At 44.4% G+C, this 21575-nt stretch overlaps 1 protein-coding gene across 1 annotated transcript in view; it reads right to left on the reverse strand.

Annotated features, from left to right (window-relative positions):
* LOC131937049 (glutamate receptor 2) overlaps positions 1 to 21575 on the reverse strand; it is a 138545-nt gene that overhangs the window by 300 nt on the left and 116670 nt on the right. Inside the window, exons 6-19 of the mRNA XM_059294236.1 lie at positions 14787 to 14885; positions 13664 to 13737; positions 12065 to 12167; positions 11377 to 11589; positions 10059 to 10151; positions 9025 to 9141; positions 8378 to 8521; positions 7925 to 8142; positions 7468 to 7666; positions 7063 to 7173; positions 6798 to 6934; positions 6249 to 6357; positions 2814 to 2954; positions 347 to 448 (exon numbers count right to left, since the gene is read on the reverse strand). Of these exons, the coding sequence (XP_059150219.1) occupies positions 347 to 448; positions 2814 to 2954; positions 6249 to 6357; positions 6798 to 6934; positions 7063 to 7173; positions 7468 to 7666; positions 7925 to 8142; positions 8378 to 8521; positions 9025 to 9141; positions 10059 to 10151; positions 11377 to 11589; positions 12065 to 12167; positions 13664 to 13737; positions 14787 to 14885 (1860 nt within the window). The remainder of the gene's footprint in view (positions 1 to 346; positions 449 to 2813; positions 2955 to 6248; positions 6358 to 6797; positions 6935 to 7062; positions 7174 to 7467; positions 7667 to 7924; positions 8143 to 8377; positions 8522 to 9024; positions 9142 to 10058; positions 10152 to 11376; positions 11590 to 12064; positions 12168 to 13663; positions 13738 to 14786; positions 14886 to 21575) is intronic.

Below are 21575 nucleotides of genomic sequence, written 5' to 3' on the forward strand. Positions count from 1 at the left end.
CCCCCTCCCATACTCTACGGCTGATGAACTAAGTAAGAATTGTGAGAATAGCAAATCCCACCCCCTCCCATACTCTACGGCTGATAAACTAAGTAAGAGTTGTCAGAATAGCAAGCCCCCCCCCTCATACTCTACTGCTGATGAACTAAGTAAGAGTTGTCAGAATAGCAAGCCCCCCCCCCCCTCATACTCTACAGCTGATGAACTAAGTAAGAATTGTGAGAATAGCAAGCCCCCCCCCCCCTTATACTCTACAGCTGATGAACTAAGTAAGAATTGTGAGAATAGCAAGCCCCCCCCCCTTCATACTCTACAGCTGATGGACTGGAAATCAGTCGCTACTCACATCGCCATTTTCGTCAGACATTCGTCGGTGACGTGGACGATGGTAGTGACGCTGTGTCAGATCATCGATGTCAAGATGGCTGGCGGAAGTCTTGAGTACCACCTAGAGACGATTCAAGTTTTACATGTCAGTACCACCTGCAGACGATTCAAGTTTTGGTTCCCAGAAAGAAGCGCAACGGAAAAAAACGCAACGGAAAAAAGCGCAAAACAAACAGCGCAACGGAAAAAAGCGCACACGTAAAAAAGCTTTTTTCCGTTTGCGCTTTTTTCAGTTTGCGCTTTTTTCTGTGTGCGCTTTTTTCTGTTTGCGCCTTTTTCCGTTTGTGCTTTTTTCTGTTTGCGCTTTTTTCCGTTTGCGCTTTTTTCTGTTTGCGCTTTTTTCTGTGTGCGCTTTTTTCTGTTTGTGCTTTTTCTGTTTGCGCTTTTTCATGACATGTTATATTTAGATGACATGAAGATGTCACATGTCAGATGTAAATGACATGAAGATGGCAAATGTCAGATATAGATGACATGAAGATGACACATGTTAGATATAGATGACAGGAAGACACATGTCAGATATAGATGACATAAAGATGTCACACGACAAATACAGTTGACATGAAGATGTCACATGTCAGGTATAGATGCCATGAAGATGAAACATGCCAGATATAGATGACATGAAGATGAAACATGTCAGATGTAGATGACATAAAGATGTCACACGACAAATACAGTTGACATGAAGATGTCACATGTCAGGTATAGATGCCATGAAGATGAAACATGCCAGATATAGATGACATGAAGATGAAACATGCCAGATATAGATGACATGAAGATGAAACATGCCAGATATAGAAGACATGAAGATGTCACATATTAGATACAGGTGACATCTCATTACCACATTACAGTTGACAGGAAGATGTCAGATGTAGATGACATTAAGATGACACATGTCAGATGTAGATGACATGAATATGTCACATGTCAGCAATAAGCGATTGCACCCTTTGATCACCAGACACTGTGTTGAGATCGAGAGAGAGAGAGAGAGAGAGAGAGAGAGGGGGAGAGAGAGAGAGAGAATGATTGTATCAGATTCATGGCGTTCTGCGCTTGATTAAGCAGGGTCATTAAATGGTTTACTGTAATTAAAAAGCGGCCCCCGTGGCGAAAGTTGAATACATAATTAATTAAACATTAATGAAACTTTAATATCACCTGATAATGGCAGATTTGATGCTGGGGATTAATTACAGTTTTAATTAAATGAGTATTTAATTGATTTTTCATGGAGCTTCTCATCTATGACTCGATGTGTCATTAGCTAATACTCGTAGTGTTAAGCTCCCAACGTTAGCTCAAATTTGAACTGTTTAGCTCTCAACGTAAGCTCAAATTTGAACTGTTTAGCTCTCAACGTTAACTCAGACCTTGAACTGATAAGCTCAAACAGCTACATCAGCTTAGAGTTAAACTCAAATACCTACATCAGCTCCACAAACTACTTCAACTTTGTGGGATTAATAAAACCAATGTTGACTCGAACTAAATTTTGTGGAATTAATAAAACCAATGTTGACTTGAAATCAACTTTCTGGGATTAATAAAACCAATGTTGACTTGAACTAAACTTTGTGGGATTAATAAAAGCAATGTTGACTTGAACTCAACTTTGTGGGATTAATAAAACCAATGTTGACTTGAACTAAACTTTGTGGGATTAATAAAACCAATGTTGACTTGAACTCAACTTTGTGGGATTAATAAAACCAATGTTGACTCGAACTAAATTTTGTGGGATTAATAAAACCAATGTTGACTTGAACTAAATTTTGTGGGAATAATAAAACCAATGTTGACTTGAACTAAATTTTCTGGGATTAATAAAACCAATGTTGACTTGAACTAAACTTTGTGGGATTAATAAAACCAATGTTGACTTGAACTAAATTTTGTGGGATTAATAAAATCAATGTTGACTTGAACTAAATTTTGTGGGATTAATAAAACCAATGTTGACTTGAACTAAATTTTCTGGGATTAATAAAACCAACGTTGACTTGAACTAAACTTTGTGGGATTAATAAAACCAATGTTGACTTGAACTAAATTTTCTGGGATTAATAAAACCAATGTTGACTTGAACTAAACTTTGTGGGATTAATAAAACCAATGTTGACGAACCGAAAATGGTCTACATATCCCTGGACTTAGTCCTCTACCCATGGACTTAGTCCTCTACCCATGGACTTTGTTAGTCCTCTACCCATGGACTTTGTTAGTCCTCTACCCATGGACTTTGTTAGTCCTCTACCCATGTACTTTGTTAGTCCTCTATCCATGGACTTTGTTAGTCCTCTACCCATGTACTTTGTTAGTCCTCTATCCATGGACTTTGTTAGTCCTCTACCCATGGACTTTGTTAGTCCTCTACCCATGGACTTTGTTAGTCCTCTACCCATGCTACTTACTTTGATATTTTTCTTCCTCCTGAGCCTCTGTTTGATGAGAAAGTCGAAGAATGCGGTCAGCATGGCGAGAACGAGGCCACCAATCAGGATGTGGAAGATACCGGAAACGTTGCTCAGAGAGAGGGCGCTGGTGGTACTCTCCTACAGAGAAGTTTCAAAAGTCATTCTGGCAGTTAGATGGGGGGGGGGGGATGGGGGGGGGGGGGAAGGGGGGTACTCTCCTACATAGAAATTTCAAAAGTTAGTTGTCAGTTAGATGGGGGGGGGGGGCGGGGGGTACTTTCCTACAGAGAAGTTTCAAAAGTCATTCTGTCAGATGCAGTGTTTCTTTCAGACTTTTTTCTACGGGCGGGGGGGGGGGCACTTGCAGTTTTCGGGGGGGGGGGGGGGCGGCGGCGGACACTGTTAATAGTATATATTTTCCAAATAAATTCCATTTCGTTCGGGGAAAGGGAGGGGGGGGGGGGGGCAAAGCCCCTCCGAAGAGATGCCTGAAAGAAACTCTGGTAAGATGTCATGTGTGTGTCATTCAAATGTCATGCTTATGGCATTAAAATGCCATCTCACGTCATCCTAAAGTCGATCGAATGCCATTTGAATTTAATCTAGCCTCTATGTCATCAAATGCCATGTGAATTTAGTCTAGCCACTATGTCATCAAATGCCATGTGAATTTAGTCTAGCAACTATGTCATCAAATGCCATGTGAATTTAGTCTAGCAACTATGTCATCAAATGCCATGTGAATTTAGTCTAGCCACTATGTCAACAAATGCCATGTGAATTTAGTCTAGCCACTATGTCATCAAATGCCATGTGAATTTAGTCTAGCAACTATGTCATCAAATGCCATGTGAATTTAGTCTAGCCACTATGTCAACAAATGCCATGTGAATTTAGTCTAGCCACTATGTCAACAAATGCCATGTGAATTTAGTCTAGCCACTATGTCATCAAATGCCATGTGAATTTAGTCTAGCCACTATGTCATCAAATGCCATGTGAATTTAGTCTAGCCACTATGTCATCAAATGCCATGTGAATTTAGTCTAGCCACTATGTCAACAAATACCATGTGAATTTAGTCTAGCCACTATGTCAACAAATGCCATGTGAATTTAGTCTAGCCACTATGTCAACAAATGCCATGTGAATTTAGTCTAGCCACTATGTCATCAAATGCCATGTGAATTTAGTCTAGCCACTATGTCAACAAATGCCATGTGAATTTAGTCTAGCCACTATGTCATCAAATGCCATTTGAATTTAGTCTAGCCACTATGTCATCAAATGCCATGTGAATTTAATCTAGCCACTATGTCAACAAATGCCATGTGAATTTAGTCTAGCCACTATGTCAACAAATGTCATGTGAATTTAGTCTAGCCACTATGTCAACAAATGCCATGTGAATTTAGTCTAGCCACTATGTCATCAAATGCCATGTGAATTTAATCTAGCCACTATGTCAACAAATGCCATGTCCGTGTGATGACAATTCTCTATGTTGAGGCTGATCTGGTTTCTTTAGGAAATCTTGAGACGCTTTAGAAAACAAGGGGAATGAACCCAAGAAAAGTAAACAACGGAGAGATTAATGCCCCTGTCTCCTCAATATTGTTTGGAAATCTAGAATAAATAATAAAATTGATTGATTTTAAAAGCGACGTGAAAGGTACGTGAGAGTTTGTAAAAGTGTGTGAGTGTGTATGTGTGTGTGTGTGTGTGTGTATACACTGACTTTGATACTGACACAAACTTTGGATTCTGATTTACAAGTAAAGAAATCGTCAAACATAAACATGTAGGATAATCAAAAACTGAAACAAGCTGTTGAAAAGTTGAATATTTGCTGTTGAAAAGTTGAATATTTGCTGTTGAAAAGTTGAATATTTGCTGTTGAAAATGACGAATAAAAATAAAGCGGGAGTGATCTCCCCTAAACTTTCTCGAATATTTTTACTGGGATGGCAACTCGGGAAATAGACATGATTTTTAATCAATTTTTAATTACTTAAACTTTTTAAAATAGAAAAATAAATTGTGAACCACGTGAATAGCAAACAATATGTGTATAATAGTGCGGAATATTATTAGTACTGTATAAATTCATTTTTGTTTTTTGTGAAATCGGAATTAGCGTAAACTACTACTTTAGGTCAACGAAAATTACTGAAAATTTGAAAGAAGGCGGAAAATTAGATCTTATACATATATGTGAAATTTCCATTTATCTATCTGAAACAGTACTCAATTTATAGGCTTTTGAAAAATTGAAAGTAGAATAAGTTCCACTTCCGGTTACCGGCAATTGCTGAAAACTACAGAACTACAAATGTGATATAATACTTATATATGACAATTTAATCAACCTAGCTGTAACGGTACTCAAGTTATCGTGTTCACATACACAAATGCACACACACACATACATACAAACATAACAAAATAAACCGGGAGTGATCTCCCCTAAACTTTCTCGGATATTCTAATATAAAACTACGAGGGATGGCAACTCAGGACATAGACAATATTTGTAATCCATTTTTAATTACCTAAACTTTTTATAATAGAATGGAATCTCGTAAAAAAAAAAGAATTGCACACTAAGTGAACGCCTAATAAAATGTGCATAATAGTGCGGGATATTATTAGTACTTTATAAATTTACGTGAGTTTTTTTGAGAAATCGGAAATAGCGTAAATTAGTACTTCCGTTCAAAATTAGACAGAAGGTAGAGAAATAGATCTTTTACTTACATGTGAAATTTCATTTATCTATCTGAAATAGTACTCAAGTTATAGGCTTTTGAAAAATTCAAAGTAAAAAAAGTACCACTTCCGGTTATCAGAAATCGCTCAAAAGTTGAAACATATCTACGATTTTGATAAAATACTTATATATGAAATTTCATCAACCTAGCTGTAACGGTACTCAAGTTATCGTGTTTACACACAGACAGACACACACGCACACACACACACACACAGACATAAGGACAAGATTGCAAAATTATGTTTTTCCGTGTCAGTGAGGTGTAAAACGTCGAGATTTGTAAAAATCTCGATTTTTATTTGCACGATTACAATACTTCCTATATACTTCGTATACGAGAAAATAAAAATGAAAACATCTGAAATAAACACTTGTTCAAAAACATGGCAGGAATGACGGACGTGTTTCCTACTGGCAGCGATTGTCGTACCCATCTTGCCGGTGACCCGTGTCGTACCCACCTTGCCGGCTTGTGACCCGTGTCGTACCCACCTTGCCGGTGACCCGTGTCGTACCCACCTTGCCGGCCTGTGACCAGTGTCATACCCACCTTGCCGGACTCTGCCGCACACTGACCCTTGTCGTACCCACCTTGCCGGTGACCCGTGTCGTACCCACCTTGCCGGACTCTGCCGCACACTGACCCTTGTCGTACCCACCTTGCCGGACTCTGCCGCACACTGCCCCTTGTCGTACCACCACTTCTGGTAGAGCTTGAGGAGTTCACCAATCTCGTTCAGTTGGAGGACCACGATGTTGATGTCCGCCCTGTGGACACAGGTGAGACATACAGGTGAGACATGTACAGGTGAGACAGGTAGAGGTGAGACATATACAGGTGATACATATAAAGGTGATACATGTATAGGTGAGACATGTATAGGTGAGACATGTATAGGTGAGACAGGTAAAGGTGAGACATACAGGTGAGACATGTACAGGTGAGACCTGTACAAGCATGACGATTTTTTTCTATGTCTTGATGTACCAATTTTTCTATATGTTTATGTGTCTATGATTGTTATATAGTATGTATGTGGTCCACATATGTGTGGTTTTATGGCTATATAATGTCTATATAACTTTTCTAGTGGTATGTATGTGTTCTTTACGTGTGTCTGTGTCTATGTGTCTGTATGTGTCTAGATGTGTTTTATGTGTGTGGTATGGCGACGATCTTGATACAAGCAAGCAGATAAACACCGAACCTGAGGTCTGATCCCCTGGGGGTCGCGATCCCGTATCCCTTGACGTCTAGGTCCCTGCCTACCTTCATGGTGTTGCAGGGCTTGCGCTGGTTGTGGTATTCGTTGAAGGTCGAGTCCAGCAGGAAGGCGTACTTGCCCTGGGGTCACGTGACATCGATTACGTCATTGTCACGTGTGTTTTTATCACGTCATAGTAACTGGACATTCGTTACGTCACATACATGAAATAGTCATGGTGGAACTAGCGTGACTGTCCACTACTGACCTTTGACTCCCTGACCCGGCTGACCCCACCTAGCGTGGTGTTGACAAAGACCGAGGGCTCGGCGTCTCGCATGAAGCTCCACATCTTGTTGTACACGGTCACGTTGGAAACCTGCAACATGGGGGGATGGGGGGGGGGGGGGGGGGGGTTAGTGAACTCTAACATGTGGGGGGGTGGGGGGTGGGGCGGAGTTAAATGACCTGCAACATAGAGTTCGGGGTGGGGGGGGGGGGGGGGTTAGCGGCCTTCAACATTGGAGGGTCGGACTTTTAAGGGGCGTTTAAAAGAAACGTCGCCGACTCGACGAATTAACAAATGACGCGCTGAGAAAAGATTAGCGTCGAATTGTATAGAAGATCAGCGCCATCTTGATTGAGGAGATTAGCGACATCTGATTGAGATTACCTTGAAAAACTCCTCCGTCGATCCGTTGGCGATGATCCCGTACCTGATCTCCGTCTGCCTGGCCAGGTCGTCGGCCGAGTTGATGGGGATCTCCATCCTCTCGATGGTCAGGAAAGCTGCCAGGTTGGCCGTGTAGGAGGAGATGATGATGAGGGTAAAGAACCACCAGGCCGACCCAACGATCCGCCCTGATATTGACCTGCAACACATACACACCTATACATGTCAGCAGATATGTATATATATATATATATATATATATATATATATATATATATATATATATATATATATATATATATATATATATATATATATATATATATATATATATATATATATATATATAAATGTCTGACGTCACACTAACCTGGGGTAGATGTCTGACGTCACACTAACCTGGGGTAGATGTCTGACGTCACACTAACCTGGGGTAGATGTCTGACGTCACACTAACCTGGGGTAGATGTCTGACCCTTGCTGCATCAACGCGCCGAGACTGAACCAGAGAGTGTTGACCAAGTTGAAGGCCGGCTTGTTGCTGAGCTCCCCGCCCCTAGCATGCTGTGAGGGGTCCCACTCGTACGGGCTGAACCTCCCAACAAAGAACAACACCAGGCTGACCCCGACAAAACCGCAGATAATGGACACCCAAACACCGTCAGAAAGTGGATTCTGGAAAATATATTCGATGATTAGAATAGGGACAGACATGGAGTTGACATTGGATGGTCAGAATGGACAGTTGTTGGATAGTTACCATGGAGACAGACAGTTGACACTGGATGGTTACCATGGAGACAGAGAGTTGACACTGGATGTTTACCATGGATACAGTTAACATTGGATGGTTACCATGGAGACAGACGGTTGACACTGGATGGTTACCATGGAGACAGCAGTTGATTACCTTGAAAGAAAAGACGCCGCCCTTTTCCTTGTCCGGTTTTTTGATCATGATAGAGGTGCCGAGGTTCATGAACGGCTTGGAAAAGTCAACAAACCTCTCGCGGACCTCTGTGATGGTCAGTGCGGCTATAGCGATGTCCGCTTTCTGGGGAGAGGTGGCAGGGTAGGTAGCTTAGTTTTGGGGTGGGGCTGGGGGGAACTAAGAACCGTTGCTTGTGATTTTAGCGAAAATACAAAATGTGACTACCCAGGGCCGAAACTGACCCCGTCCTCCCTTGTCTCACATTTGACCCCCCACCCAACACAACCAAGAACTGACCCCCCACCCTGTCTCACATTTGCCCCCCCCCCCCACCCAAGACAGCCAAGAACTGACCCCCCCAACAGAACCAAGAACTGCCCCCCCAACCCAATCCAAGAACTGACCCCCCCCACCCAACCCAGCCAAGAACTGACCCCCCAACACAACCATGAACTGACCCCCCCCCCCACCCAACCCAACCAAGAACTGACCCCCCCAACACAACCAAGAACTGACCCCCCCCCCCCAACACAACCAAGAACTGACCCCCCCACACCGCCACCCCCCCCCCCTCCCAACCCAACCAAGAACTGACCCCCCCCCCCCCAACCCAACCAAGAACTGACCCCATTCAGAAGTTCACCAATCATGCCGTTCCAGGAGCCATCTGGTAGCCGAGTGCCGTAGTTCTTGTCCTCCACCAGCTTGAAGGTGTACTCAAAGTTCAGGTGGCGCGAGATTCTCTGAAACACAAAGTCAGGGGTCAGGTCAGCACGTGACCGGAACTTTTTATAGAACACGTCCAACACATGTCATCCAACATATGTCATCCAACAAATGTCATCAAACAAATGTCATCCAACACATGTCATCAAACAAATGTCATCCAACACATGTCATCCAACACATGTCATCCAACACATGTCATCCAACACATGTCATCCAACACATGTCATCCAACACATGTCATCCAACACATGTCATCCAACACATGTCATCCAACACATGTCATCCAACACATGTCATCAAACACATGTCATCCAACACATGTCATCCAGCACATGTCATCCAACACATGTCATCAAACACATGTCATCAAACACATGCCATCAAACACATGTCATCCAACACATGTCATCCAACACATGTCATCAAACACATGTCATCCAACACATGTCATCCAGCACATGTCATCCAACACATGTCATCAAACACATGTCATCAAACACATGCCATCAAACACATGTCATCCAACACATGTCATCCAACACATGTCATCCAACACATGTCATCCAACACATGTCATCCAACACATGTCATCCAACACATGTCATCCAACACATGTCATCAAACACGTGTCATCAAACACATGTCAACAAACACATGTCATACAGCACATGTCATCCAGCACATGTCATCTAACAAATGTCACCTAACACATGTCATCCAACACATGTCATCCAGCACATGTCATCTAACAAATGTCACCCAACACATGTCATCCAACACATGTCATCCTGCACATGTCATCTAACAAATGTCACCCAACACATGTCATCCAACACATGTCATCCAGCACATGTCATCTAACAAATGTCACCCAACACATGTCATCCAACACATGTCATCCAGCACATGTCATCTAACAAATGTCACTGACCTCCAGCAAGTCCACGCAGTAACCCTCGTACTTGACATCTCGGTGACATGGGATGCCACCCCCTGGGCAGGTCTCCATAAAAAATGGGTTTTCCTGGGAAATGGTGACACACATCAACTCACAGCATTAGTGGTGACACGCTGTTCATAAGGTCAATGTTTATACTCATTAATACAGTGGTGACACATCAATACAGTTGTAACACTCACCAGTATAGTGGAGTGGTGACCCACTCACCAGTATAGTCGTGACCCACTCACCAGTATAGTGGTAACCCAGTCACCAGTATAGTGGTGACCCACTCACTAGTATAGTGGTGACACACTCACCAGTATAGTGGTGACACACTCACCAGTATAGTGGTAACCCAGTCACCAGTATAGTGGTGACCCACTCACTAGTATAGTGGTGACACACTTACCAGTATAGTGGTGACACACTCACAAGTATAGTGGTGACACACTCACTAGTATAGTGGTGACACACTCACCAGTATAGTGGTGATCCACTCCCCAGTATAGTGGTGACCCACTCACTAGTATAGTGGTGACACACTCACCAGTATAGTGGTGACACACTCACAAGTATAGTGGTGACACACTCACTAGTATAGTGGTGACACACTCACCAGTATAGTGGTGACACACTCACAAGTATAGTGGTGACACACTCACAAGTATAGTGGTGACACACTCACTAGTATAGTGGTGACACACTCACCAGTATAGTGGTGACCCACTCCCCAGTATAGTGGTGACCCACTCACTAGTATAGTGGTGACACACTCACCAGTATAGTGGTGACACACTCACAAGTATAGTGGTGACCCACTCACTAGTATAGTGGTGACACACTCACCAGTATAGTGGTGACACACTCACAAGTATAATGGTGACACATTCACTAGTATAGTGGTGACACACTCACCAGTATAGTAGTGACCCACTCCCCAGTATAGTGGTGACACACTCACTAGTATAGTGGTGACACACTCACCAGTATAGTGGTGACACACTCACAAGTATAGTGGTGACCCACTCACTAGTATAGTGGTGACACACTCACCAGTATAGTGGTGACACACTCACAAGTATAGTGGTGACACACTCACTAGTATAGTGGTGACATACTCACCAGTATAGTGGTGACCCACTCCCCAGTATAGTGGTGACCCACTCACTAGTATAGTGGTGACACACTCACCAGTATAGTGGTGACACACTCACCAGTATAGTGGTGACACACTCACCAGTATAGTGGTGACCCACTCACCAGTATAGTGGTGACCCACTCACCAGTAAAGTGGTGACCCACTCACCAGTATAGTGGTGACTATCCTAGTCCTGTTGGAGTCCAGGGTGAGCAGTGGCCTTGGCCTTGTCATGTTGGTGAGCACGCCGTCCTTCTGTGCCCACTCCCCCACCTTCCTGAGGGGCGTCCTGTATTGCAGGTGCATGAGGTCCAGTCGTGTGTCCACCCTCAGACCTTTCTTGCTCAGCCTGACAGGTCCAGTGATGCCCTTTACTTGTGTCTGGTGTTAGGTTTAGCTCGAGTTCAACTTTTTGTTAGCTCCAAGTACATTTTTTTTCACCATCTCACCATTATTACCGTAACCTAAGTCCACCATACATTAAGGATAGCGTCATGATCACCCCCAACCTTACAGTATTTGTAGGATAACGTCTCCCCCCCCCCTTACTTTTAGGATAACGTCCCTGATCCTCCCTCCTTATAGCCGGCTGTTTCCCTGACCCCCCCCCCCTTACCTTTAGGATAGCGTCCCTAATCTCACGACCGTACAGCCAGGGTACAGCCGGCTGTTTACCTGACCCCTCCCCCCCCCTTACCTTTAGGATAGCGTCCCTGACCCCCCCCCCCCCTCCTTACCTTTAGGATAGCATCCCTAATCTCACGACCGTACAGCCAGGGTACAGCCGGCTGTTTACCTGACCCCTCCCCCCCCCCTTACCTTTAGGATAGCGTCCCTGACCCCCCCCCCACCTTACCTTTAGGATAGCGTCCCTAATCTCACGACCGTACAGCCAGGGTACAGCCGGCTGTCGCCAGCACTGGGCTCCTCTCGTCCTGTTGTTGTACAGCTCTGTCAGTCTGAAACATGACGTAACGGCTGTTCGGTGACGTAACGGCTGTGCATTTCATAATGCTACAGTGAGCAGATGATGGTGTATTTGTGTGTGCATGTGTGTGTTTATGTTTATGTGTGTGCGTGTTTATTTGTTCATACAGAGGACAATAAACTTCCCCCACCTGAGGCCCCATCTACTGCCCCACCCAAACGACATTGCCGATAAAACAGATCCCCCTATCTTGTCCACCCTGTCATGACCCCCCTCCAAGACAAAGATCCATAGGTGAGAATCTATCTGTTCTACCCTAACAAGTTTGGGACATTCATGTAGCACGGTAAGTCGTTCTGCTTGTCAGTCACCCAGTCAGTCACCCAGTCAACCACTGATTCAGTCGCCTAGTCAGTCACCCAGTCACCAAGTCACCCAGTCATCCAGTCAGTTAACAAGTCATCTAATCATCCAGTCATCCAATCATGCAGTCATCCAGTCATCCAGTCATCCAGTCACCCAGTCACCCAGTCATCCAGTCATCCAGTCATCCAGTCATCCAGTCATGCAGTCATCGAGTCAGTCACCCAGTCACCAAGTCACCCAGTCATCCAGTCATCCAGTCATCCAGTCATGCAGTCATCCAGTCATCCAGTCATGCAGTCATCCAGTCAGTCACCCAGTCACCAAGTCACCCAGTCATCCAGTCAGTCAAAAAGTCATCCAATCATCCAGTCATCCAATCATTCAGTAATCCAGTCATCCAGTCACCCAGTCACCCAGTCATGCAGTCATCCAGTCACCCAGTCATCCAGTCATCCAGTCATCCAGTCATGCAGTTATCCAGTCATCCAGTCACCCAGTCATCCAGTCAGTCACCCAGTCACCCAGTCACCCAGTCATCCAGTCACCCAGTCACCCAGTCATCCAGTCAGTCACCCAGTCACCCAGTCATCCAGTCATCCAGTCAAGCAGTCATCCAGTCACCCAGTCATCCAGTCAGTCACCCAGTCACCCAGTCACCCAGTCATCCAGTCACCAAGTCATCCAGTCATCCAGTCATGCAGTCATCCAGTCATCCAGTCATGCAGTCATCCAGTGAGTCACCCAATCACCAAGTCACCCAGTCATCCAGTCAGTCAACAAGTCATCCAATCATCCAGTCATCCAATCATGCAGTCATCCAGTCATCCAGTCACCCAGTCATCCAGTCATCCAGTCATGCAGTCATCCAGTCACCCAGTCATCCAGTCAGTCACCCAGTCACCCAGTCATCCAGTCAACAAAGTTACCCAGTCACCCAGTCATCCAGTCAGTCACCCAGTCAACTAGTCATCCAGTCATTCAGTCATCCAGTCATGCAGTCATCCAGTCATCCAGTCAGTCACCCAGTCATCCAGTCATCCAGTCATCCAGTCATCCAGTCATCCAGTCATCCAGTCATCCAGTCATCCAGTCATCCAGTCATCCAGTCACCCAGTCACCCAGTCATCCAGTCATCCAGTCATCCAGTCACCCAGTCAGTACCTGCTAGACTGGAGCAGGTCCTTGAGAGCTTGGACCACCAGACGATAACTGTCACCTGCCAGGGCTGCGTCTATCTGAAACCAATCCCAGGCAATCTACAACATCACGTGATGAGGGCAGGCAATCTACAACATCACGTGATGAGGACAGGCAATCTACAACATCACGTGATGGGGGCAGGCAATCTACAACATCACGTGATGGGGACAGGCAATCTACAACATCACGTGATGGGGACAGGCAATCTACAACATCACGTGATGAGGGCAGGGGACAGGCAATCTACAACATCACGTGATGAGGGCAGGGGACAGGCAATCTACAACATCACGTGATGAGGACAGGCAATCTACAACATCACGTGATGAGGGCAGGCAATCTACAACATCACGTGATGAGGACAGGGGACAGGCAATCTACAACATCACGTGATGAGGGCAGGCAATCTACAACATCACGTGATGAGGGCAGGCAATCTACAACATCACGTGATGAGGACAGGGGACAGGCAATCTACAACATCACGTGATGAGGGCAGGCAATCTACAACATCACGTGATGAGGGCAGGCAATCTACAACATCACGTGATGAGGGCAGGCAACCTACAACATCACGTGATGAGGGCAGGCAATCTACAACATCACGTGATGAGGACAGGCAATCTACAACATCACGTGATGAGTACAGGTAATCTACAACATCACGTGATGAGGACAGGTAATCTACAACATCACGTGATGAGGACAGGCAATCTACAACATCACGTGATGAGTACAGGTAATCTACACCATCACGTGATGGGGGCAGGAGACAGGCAATCTACAACATCACGTGATGAGGACAGGCAATCTACAACATCACGTGATGAGGGCAGGTAATCTACAACATCACGTGATGAGGACAGGCAATCTACAACATCACGTGATGAGGACAGGCAATCTACAACATCACGTGATGAGGACAGACAATCTACAACATCACGTGATGAGGACAGGCAATCTACAACATCACGTGATGAGGGCAGGTGGGTCAGAGGTCAGACATTATTTAAACGGGAGAAAAACAAGGTTAGCGTTAAGTTTTGGACAAGATTTGAACATGACAAATACACACGTGACGTACGGAGACTGGCGAGGGCTGTGCCGGATCAATCGGGAGCCGGAAGCCGGTGACGTTGACGCCTCCATACAGGAACGAGTGCAAGTTCAAGGAGTCGATGTACTGAAACAAAGTATGGAGTCGATGTACTGAAACAAAGTATGGAGTCGATGTACTGAAACAAAGCATGGAGTCTACTGAAACAAAGCATGGAGTCTACGTGAAACAAAGCAATGAGTCGATGTACTGAAACAAAGTATGGAGTCGATGTACTGAAACAAAGTATGGAGTCGATGTACTGAAACAAAGTATGGAGTCGATGTACTGAAACAAAGTATGGAGTCGATGTACTGAAACAAAGTATGGAGTCGATGTACTGAAACAAAGTATGGAGTCGATGTACTGAAACAAAGTATGGAGTCGATGTACTGAAACAAAGTATGGAGTCGATGTACTGAAACAAAGTATGGAGTCGATGTACTGAAACAAAGTATGGAGTCGATGTACTGAAACAAAGTATGGAGTCGATGTACTGAAACAAAGTATGGAGTCGATGTACTGAAACAAAGCATGGAGTCGATGTACTGAAACAAAGTATGGAGTCTACTGAAACAAAGTATGGAGTCGATGTACTGAAACAAAGTATGGAGTCTACTGAAACAAAGCATGGAGTCGATGTACTGAAACAAAGTATGGAGTCGATGTACTGAAACAAAGCATGGAGTCGATGTACTGAAACAAAGTATGGAGTCTACTGAAACAAAGCATGGAGTCGATGTACTGAAACAAAGTATGGAGTCGATGTACTGAAACAAAGCATGGAGTCGATGTACTGAAACAAAGCATGGAGTCGATGTACTGAAACAAAGTATGGAGTCAATGTACTGAAACAAAGTATGGAGTCGATGTACTGAAACAAAGTATGGAGTCGATGTACTGAAACAAAGCATGGAGTCGATGTACTGAAACAAAGTATGGAGTCGATGTACTGAAACAAAGTATGGAGTCGATGTACTGAAACAAAGTATGGAGTCGATGTACTGAAACAAAGCATGGAGTCGATGTACTGAAACAAAGCATGGAGTCGATGTACTGAAACAAAGCATGGAGTCGATGTACTGAAACAAAGTATGGAGTCGATGTACTGAAACAAAGCATGGAGTCGATGTACTGAAACAAAGCATGGAGTCGATGTACTGAAATAAAGCATGGAGTCGATGTACTGAAACAAAGTATGGAGTCGATGTACTGAAACAAAGTATGGAGTCGATGTACTGAAACAAAGTATGGAGTCTACTGAAACAAAGTATGGAGTCGATGTACTGAAACAAAGTATGGAGTCGTTGTACTGAAACAAAGTATGGAGTCGATGTACTGAAACAAAGCATGGAGTCGATGTACTGAAACAAAGTATGGAGTCGATGTACTGAAACAAAGTATGGAGTCGATGTACTGAAACAAAGCATGACGTCACCAAACACGTGATCTACATGTTGACATTTTAAATTTCTGCTGACCAATCAACAAATGACATTTTAATTCTAGTCACGCGTTCCCAGCTCTGACGTCATTTGATTGGCGCAGCTGAGGACATGTGACCTGTTCGTCTGAGGGTGTGGTGTGGGTTTGGGGTGGGTGTGGGTGTGGGTGTGGGGTGGGTGGGGGCGGGTAGTGGGGAGTGAATGGGTCGCAGAGCATGGGTCAATCAATTCCCGCCAAATTCAAATAGGTCAGTTAGGTCCTCTGTACGAACTGCATCATCACACACCGCAAGATTGACATCCCAACTACACACTTGACACACCGCAAGATTGACATCCCAACTACACACTTGACACACCGCAAGATTGACATCCCAATACACACTTGACACACCGCAAGATTGACATCCCAACTACACACTTGACACACCGCAAGATTGACATCCCAACTACACACTTGACACACCGCAAGATTGACATCCCAATACACACTTGACACACCGCAAGAATGACATCCCAACTACACACTTGACACACCGCAAGATTGACATCCCAACTACACACTTGACACACCGCAAGATTGACATCCCAATACACACTTGACACACCGCAAGATTGACATCCCAATACACACTTGACACACCGCAAGAATGACATCCCAACTACACACTTGACACACCGCAAGATTGACATCCCAATACACACTTGACACACCGCAAGATTGACATCCCAATACACACTTGACACACCGCAAGATCGACATCCCAACTACACACTTGACACACCGCAAGATTGACATCCCAATACACACTTGACACACCGCAAGATTGACATCCCAACTACACACTTGACACACCGCAAGATTGACATCCCAACTACACACTTGACACACCGCAAGATTGACATCCCAACTACACACTTGACACACCGCAAGATTGACATCCCAACTAGCCGTGTCGTCGCTGGGCAGAAATCTAGGACAAGCTGACGTCAGGGGGAAAGATCGCTCGACTAGCAGGGGAGATAAACAAATGATGGAATAACCTTTTAATGCCTATCTGCCTAATGGAGTCATTTCAATACAAGATTGGCGGTTACCTCCCCTGGCTTCTAAAGGTATTCATTACAATAATATTGCCAGGGTGCTCGCGCTTTCCCTGACTTGCCGAGGGCCATCCGAGGTGTTTAGATACTTAATAGCGAGCCTTGGCCATTAGAAGAGTTAATCTTTTGTTGGCCAGCTGGTTCCCAGAAAAAAAGCGCAACGGAAAAAAAGAGCAAAACAAAAAGCGCAACGGAAAAAAGCGCACACAGAAAAAAGCGCAAACAGAAATAAGCGCATACAGCGCTTTTTTCCTTTTGCGCTTTTTTCTGTTTGCGCTTTTTTTCTGTGTGCCTTTTTTCTGTTTGTGTATTTTTTCCGTTTGCGCTTTTTTCTGTTTGCGTTTTTTTCTGTGTGCGTTTTTTTCTGTTTGCGTTTTTTTTCCGTTTGCGCTTTTTTCTGTTTGCGCTTTTTTCTGGTCACCTGGCCAGCTATGATAATAAGACATGACCCAGATGTAAAGCTTAAGTTTGCTAGACGAGGTAGATGTTATCAAAAAATTTCCAACAATAACTGACATAGTATAAAAAAAAGTAAAATAAAAATATTGTAACCCTCTCTCTCTGCCATCTACCTATGACAATTATGCATAAAATCAGCTGTGACAATTAGGCCTACCTGTGACAGTTATCCGTCACCTCTACCTGTGACAGTTATCCGTCACCTCTACCTGTGACAGTTATCCGTCACCTGTGACCTTTAACCCACCGATCACAGGAAGACAAATTTGATGTGTTCAGGTCAGACTGAGCTAGACTGTTGGTGGCGCCATTTTCCTCTTTCTAAAACAAATCGTGTTTATTTTGTTCTAGCGTCCAGTTTGGGAGATTTACAACCAGGGGGTCATCCATACATGACGTCACGCTTTTTTTGACGCTCTTTACCCCCCCCCCTCCCCTCCGTCACACGTCGTCACAAAAAGCCAGACCCCCCCAATAGACGTCACACCTCAGCCTACAACCCCCCCCCCTCAAAATTGCAGCTGATTTTTTTTAAAACATCGATATTTTTCTTAAATCATGTCTGAACTCTGTCTTCATAGAGTATTTTAATCAATTCTTATTGCAATCTATTAAAACAGTTTTCTAAAACGCGAAATAACGTCTAAAATTAGTTTTCTAACATTGCTTTTTATAGTGCAAAAGTGTGACGTCGCGCCATCTGAACCCCCCCCCCCCTCATCACACACCGTCACAAAATTACGGACACCCCCTCCCCCCTACGAGTGTGACGTCATTTATGGACGACCCCCAGCGACCACCAACTTCCTCCACTTACCGCACCATCATAATACGTGAAAATATTTGATGTAGAGTATTACTTTATACTGGAAACTTTCTCCTAAAGTTCTATAACTTTGTTCTAAAATTTCAATCGTGATAACTTTCTTTTAATGTCAAAATTTGTTTAGTAATGAAGGTTATTTTAAAATTGGATACAGTCGATTGTTTACCCAACGAGGATATTTGTTTAACCTACTTTAAGTTTGGGGAAAACCATCACGACGGACATTTCTTGGTCTTTATTTAAACTTTGGGTAAACCCGATTCTAAAATTGTTCCTCGCTATATTTTGAAAACAACGAGGGCAGTAACTCACGTAAATAAATTTGTCTCCACATCCAAGGCAAACGATTCTATTTTTGGGCTCTTCTTTTTTTCTCGACCTGGAGAAGCAACCTGGAAAACTTCTGAGAACACAAATTAGGTTTGCTGCCCACTTCTAACTTCAGAAAGATTTTTATTGAAATGTTGGGTCGTCTGGCCGACTTGTGTGTGACGTCAACAGAGTAAGACGTCTGGCTGACTAGTTTGTGATGTCTGGGGTAGGGATGGGTCCAATAGACAACCCCCCCCCCCCCCCATAAGACTTACTCATGAATGCACCTGAAAGACCCCGGGTCGTTTTGTATATTTCATTTCGGCAACATGTGTGTGGGGTGTGTGGTGTGCGTTTGTGCGTTTGTGTGGGTGTGTGTGGAGGGTGGGTGTAGGGGTGGGTGGGTAGGGGTGTGTAGGGTTTATGTGGAGGGTGGGGGTGGGGGTAGGGGTGGATTGGTAGGTGTGTGGGGGGTGGTTGGGGTAGGGGTGTGTGGGGTGTCTGTGTGTGGTGCGTGATTGGATTTGTAGAAGAGACATGGTGTTTTGAGGTGAGGGGGAGGGAATTAATTACCAGAAGAGACAACGCTAGAGACAAATCTATTAGCATACAGAGGAACGACATTAGCAATTACTTTAGACTTGCAAATGATGGAAATGATTGTATTAATTATGCACGTCACAAACGTACAGGGGAGATCACGTGTTGATTTAGGCGGGGATTAGATACATTTAGAGGGGGGGAGGGGTGCGGGTGTAAACAAATAAAACACCGTGGCTACCATGACCCCACCCCAACCGTTACCACCATGACCCCACCCCAACCGTTACCACCATGACCCCACCCCAACCGTTGCCACCATGACCCCACCCCAACCGTTGCCACCATGACCCCACCCCAACCGTTGCCACCAACCACCATTGTTGCCCTTCTAACCAGCAACTGTCTCTCCCATTTTGTGGCATAAATGCCTTCAAGTTTGAATGGTAGTTTTTCCCATCGTCTTTCTCATGGGCAGATATGTTGATATTGCCTTCGTAATGGGTAGATATGTTATTATTGCCTTGCTAATGGTCAGATGTATAACAGCATTTTTTAAACTTGCGAATCAGTCGATAAAACTTGCTATCCTAGCGATCTTGAGTGTAGATCAGCTGTCCTTGAGTGTAGATCAACTGACCTTCAGTATAGATCAACTGACCTTGAGTATAGATTAGCTGACCTTGAGTGTAGATCAGCTGACCTTGAGTGTAGATCGGCTGACCTTGAGTGTAGATCGGCTGACCTTGAGTGTAGCTCGGCTGACCTTGAGTGTATATCAGCTGACCTTCAGTATAGATCAACTGACCTTGAGGTATGATATCTCTAGTTAAAGACAAATTATCGATCTAGTCGGATGTTGGTTATAAGGCCGTCTTATCGAGGCAATCAGAATAAAATGTCTGTTATAAAACTCTGAGCCACGCCGAGTTATCCTGCCCGAGTATTGGGTAACGTCCCCTTGTTGCCGGGAGAGGGCGGTGATGAGGGACGCGGGGTGGTCAAGTGGTTAGCTCCCAGCTGGATCAACAAAGATTTGGTGCCATCCACCGCTTCGATTTTCCTGAGCGCCATCGGATCCATCTCGGGAGCTCGTTGACAGATGATCTTTACACATTTATCATCCTTGTGGCGGGGGGTGGGCTCGGTTAGACTTCCGGTGTCCCACTTTAACTCTTTACTGACCGTCGAGGTCAGTCACTGAAGGACTAGTTATTGATTTGGTTATCGTGAAAGTTACTTTATCGGTGGGGTGGGGGGTTAATAGTGGCACTAGCCAGGGTATGTAAGGGTTAATAAAGAATCAGGAATTTGGTGGTTAATAGACGCACTAGGATCAGGAATTAGGGGGTTAATACTTGCACTAGTGGGGGTTAATAGTGACACTAGGATCGGGAAGGTAAGGGTTAATAGTTGCACTAGTCTGGGTGTGTGGGGTTTATAGTGACTTGTGTGATTATGTAGGGTTTGGTGTTGGTACTGATGTGGATGGTGTTGTGGATGGTGGTGTGGGTGATGGTGTGGGTGATAGTGTGAGTGATGGTGTTGGGTTTGGTGTTGGTGCTGATGTGGATGGTGTTGTGGATGGTGTTGTGGGTGATGGTGTGAGTGATGGTGTTGGGTTTGGCGTTGGTGCTGATGTAGATGGTGTTGTGGATGTTGGTGTGGGTGATGGTGTGAGTGAAGTATGTGGATGTAGGGATGAAGTGGGTGGAGGTGAGTTACTTATTTAGAATGAATATCTTTTTAAACGAGGTGATGATTTGATGGTTTGACGGCTTCTAGTGCTTATCCAACGATTGTATTTTTAAATCTTTTCGAACCAATCTGGCATTTTCAAAGCACGAGTTATGAAACATACATTTGAGATAATTATTTTAGAATTAGAGAAATGGGAATAAAGAGTCAAATCTCTGACGTCACACGTCACAACAAAATGAAAACCTCATTAAATCGAGATTACTCCCTGACAGATCCGTATTATGAGGAGGTGGGGTAGGGGTGGGCTGTGGGTGGAGCACGCAGGTTGAAATATCGAAGCTAAACCTGAGCTTAAAGCGAGAGCTGAGTCGGCTCTATCCCCCCCCCCCT

Source organism: Physella acuta, unplaced genomic scaffold, assembly GCF_028476545.2.
Source record: "Physella acuta isolate Inbredline_101_S28 unplaced genomic scaffold, ASM2847654v3 ptg000017l, whole genome shotgun sequence".
Taxonomy (NCBI): Eukaryota; Metazoa; Mollusca; class Gastropoda; family Physidae; genus Physella; species Physella acuta.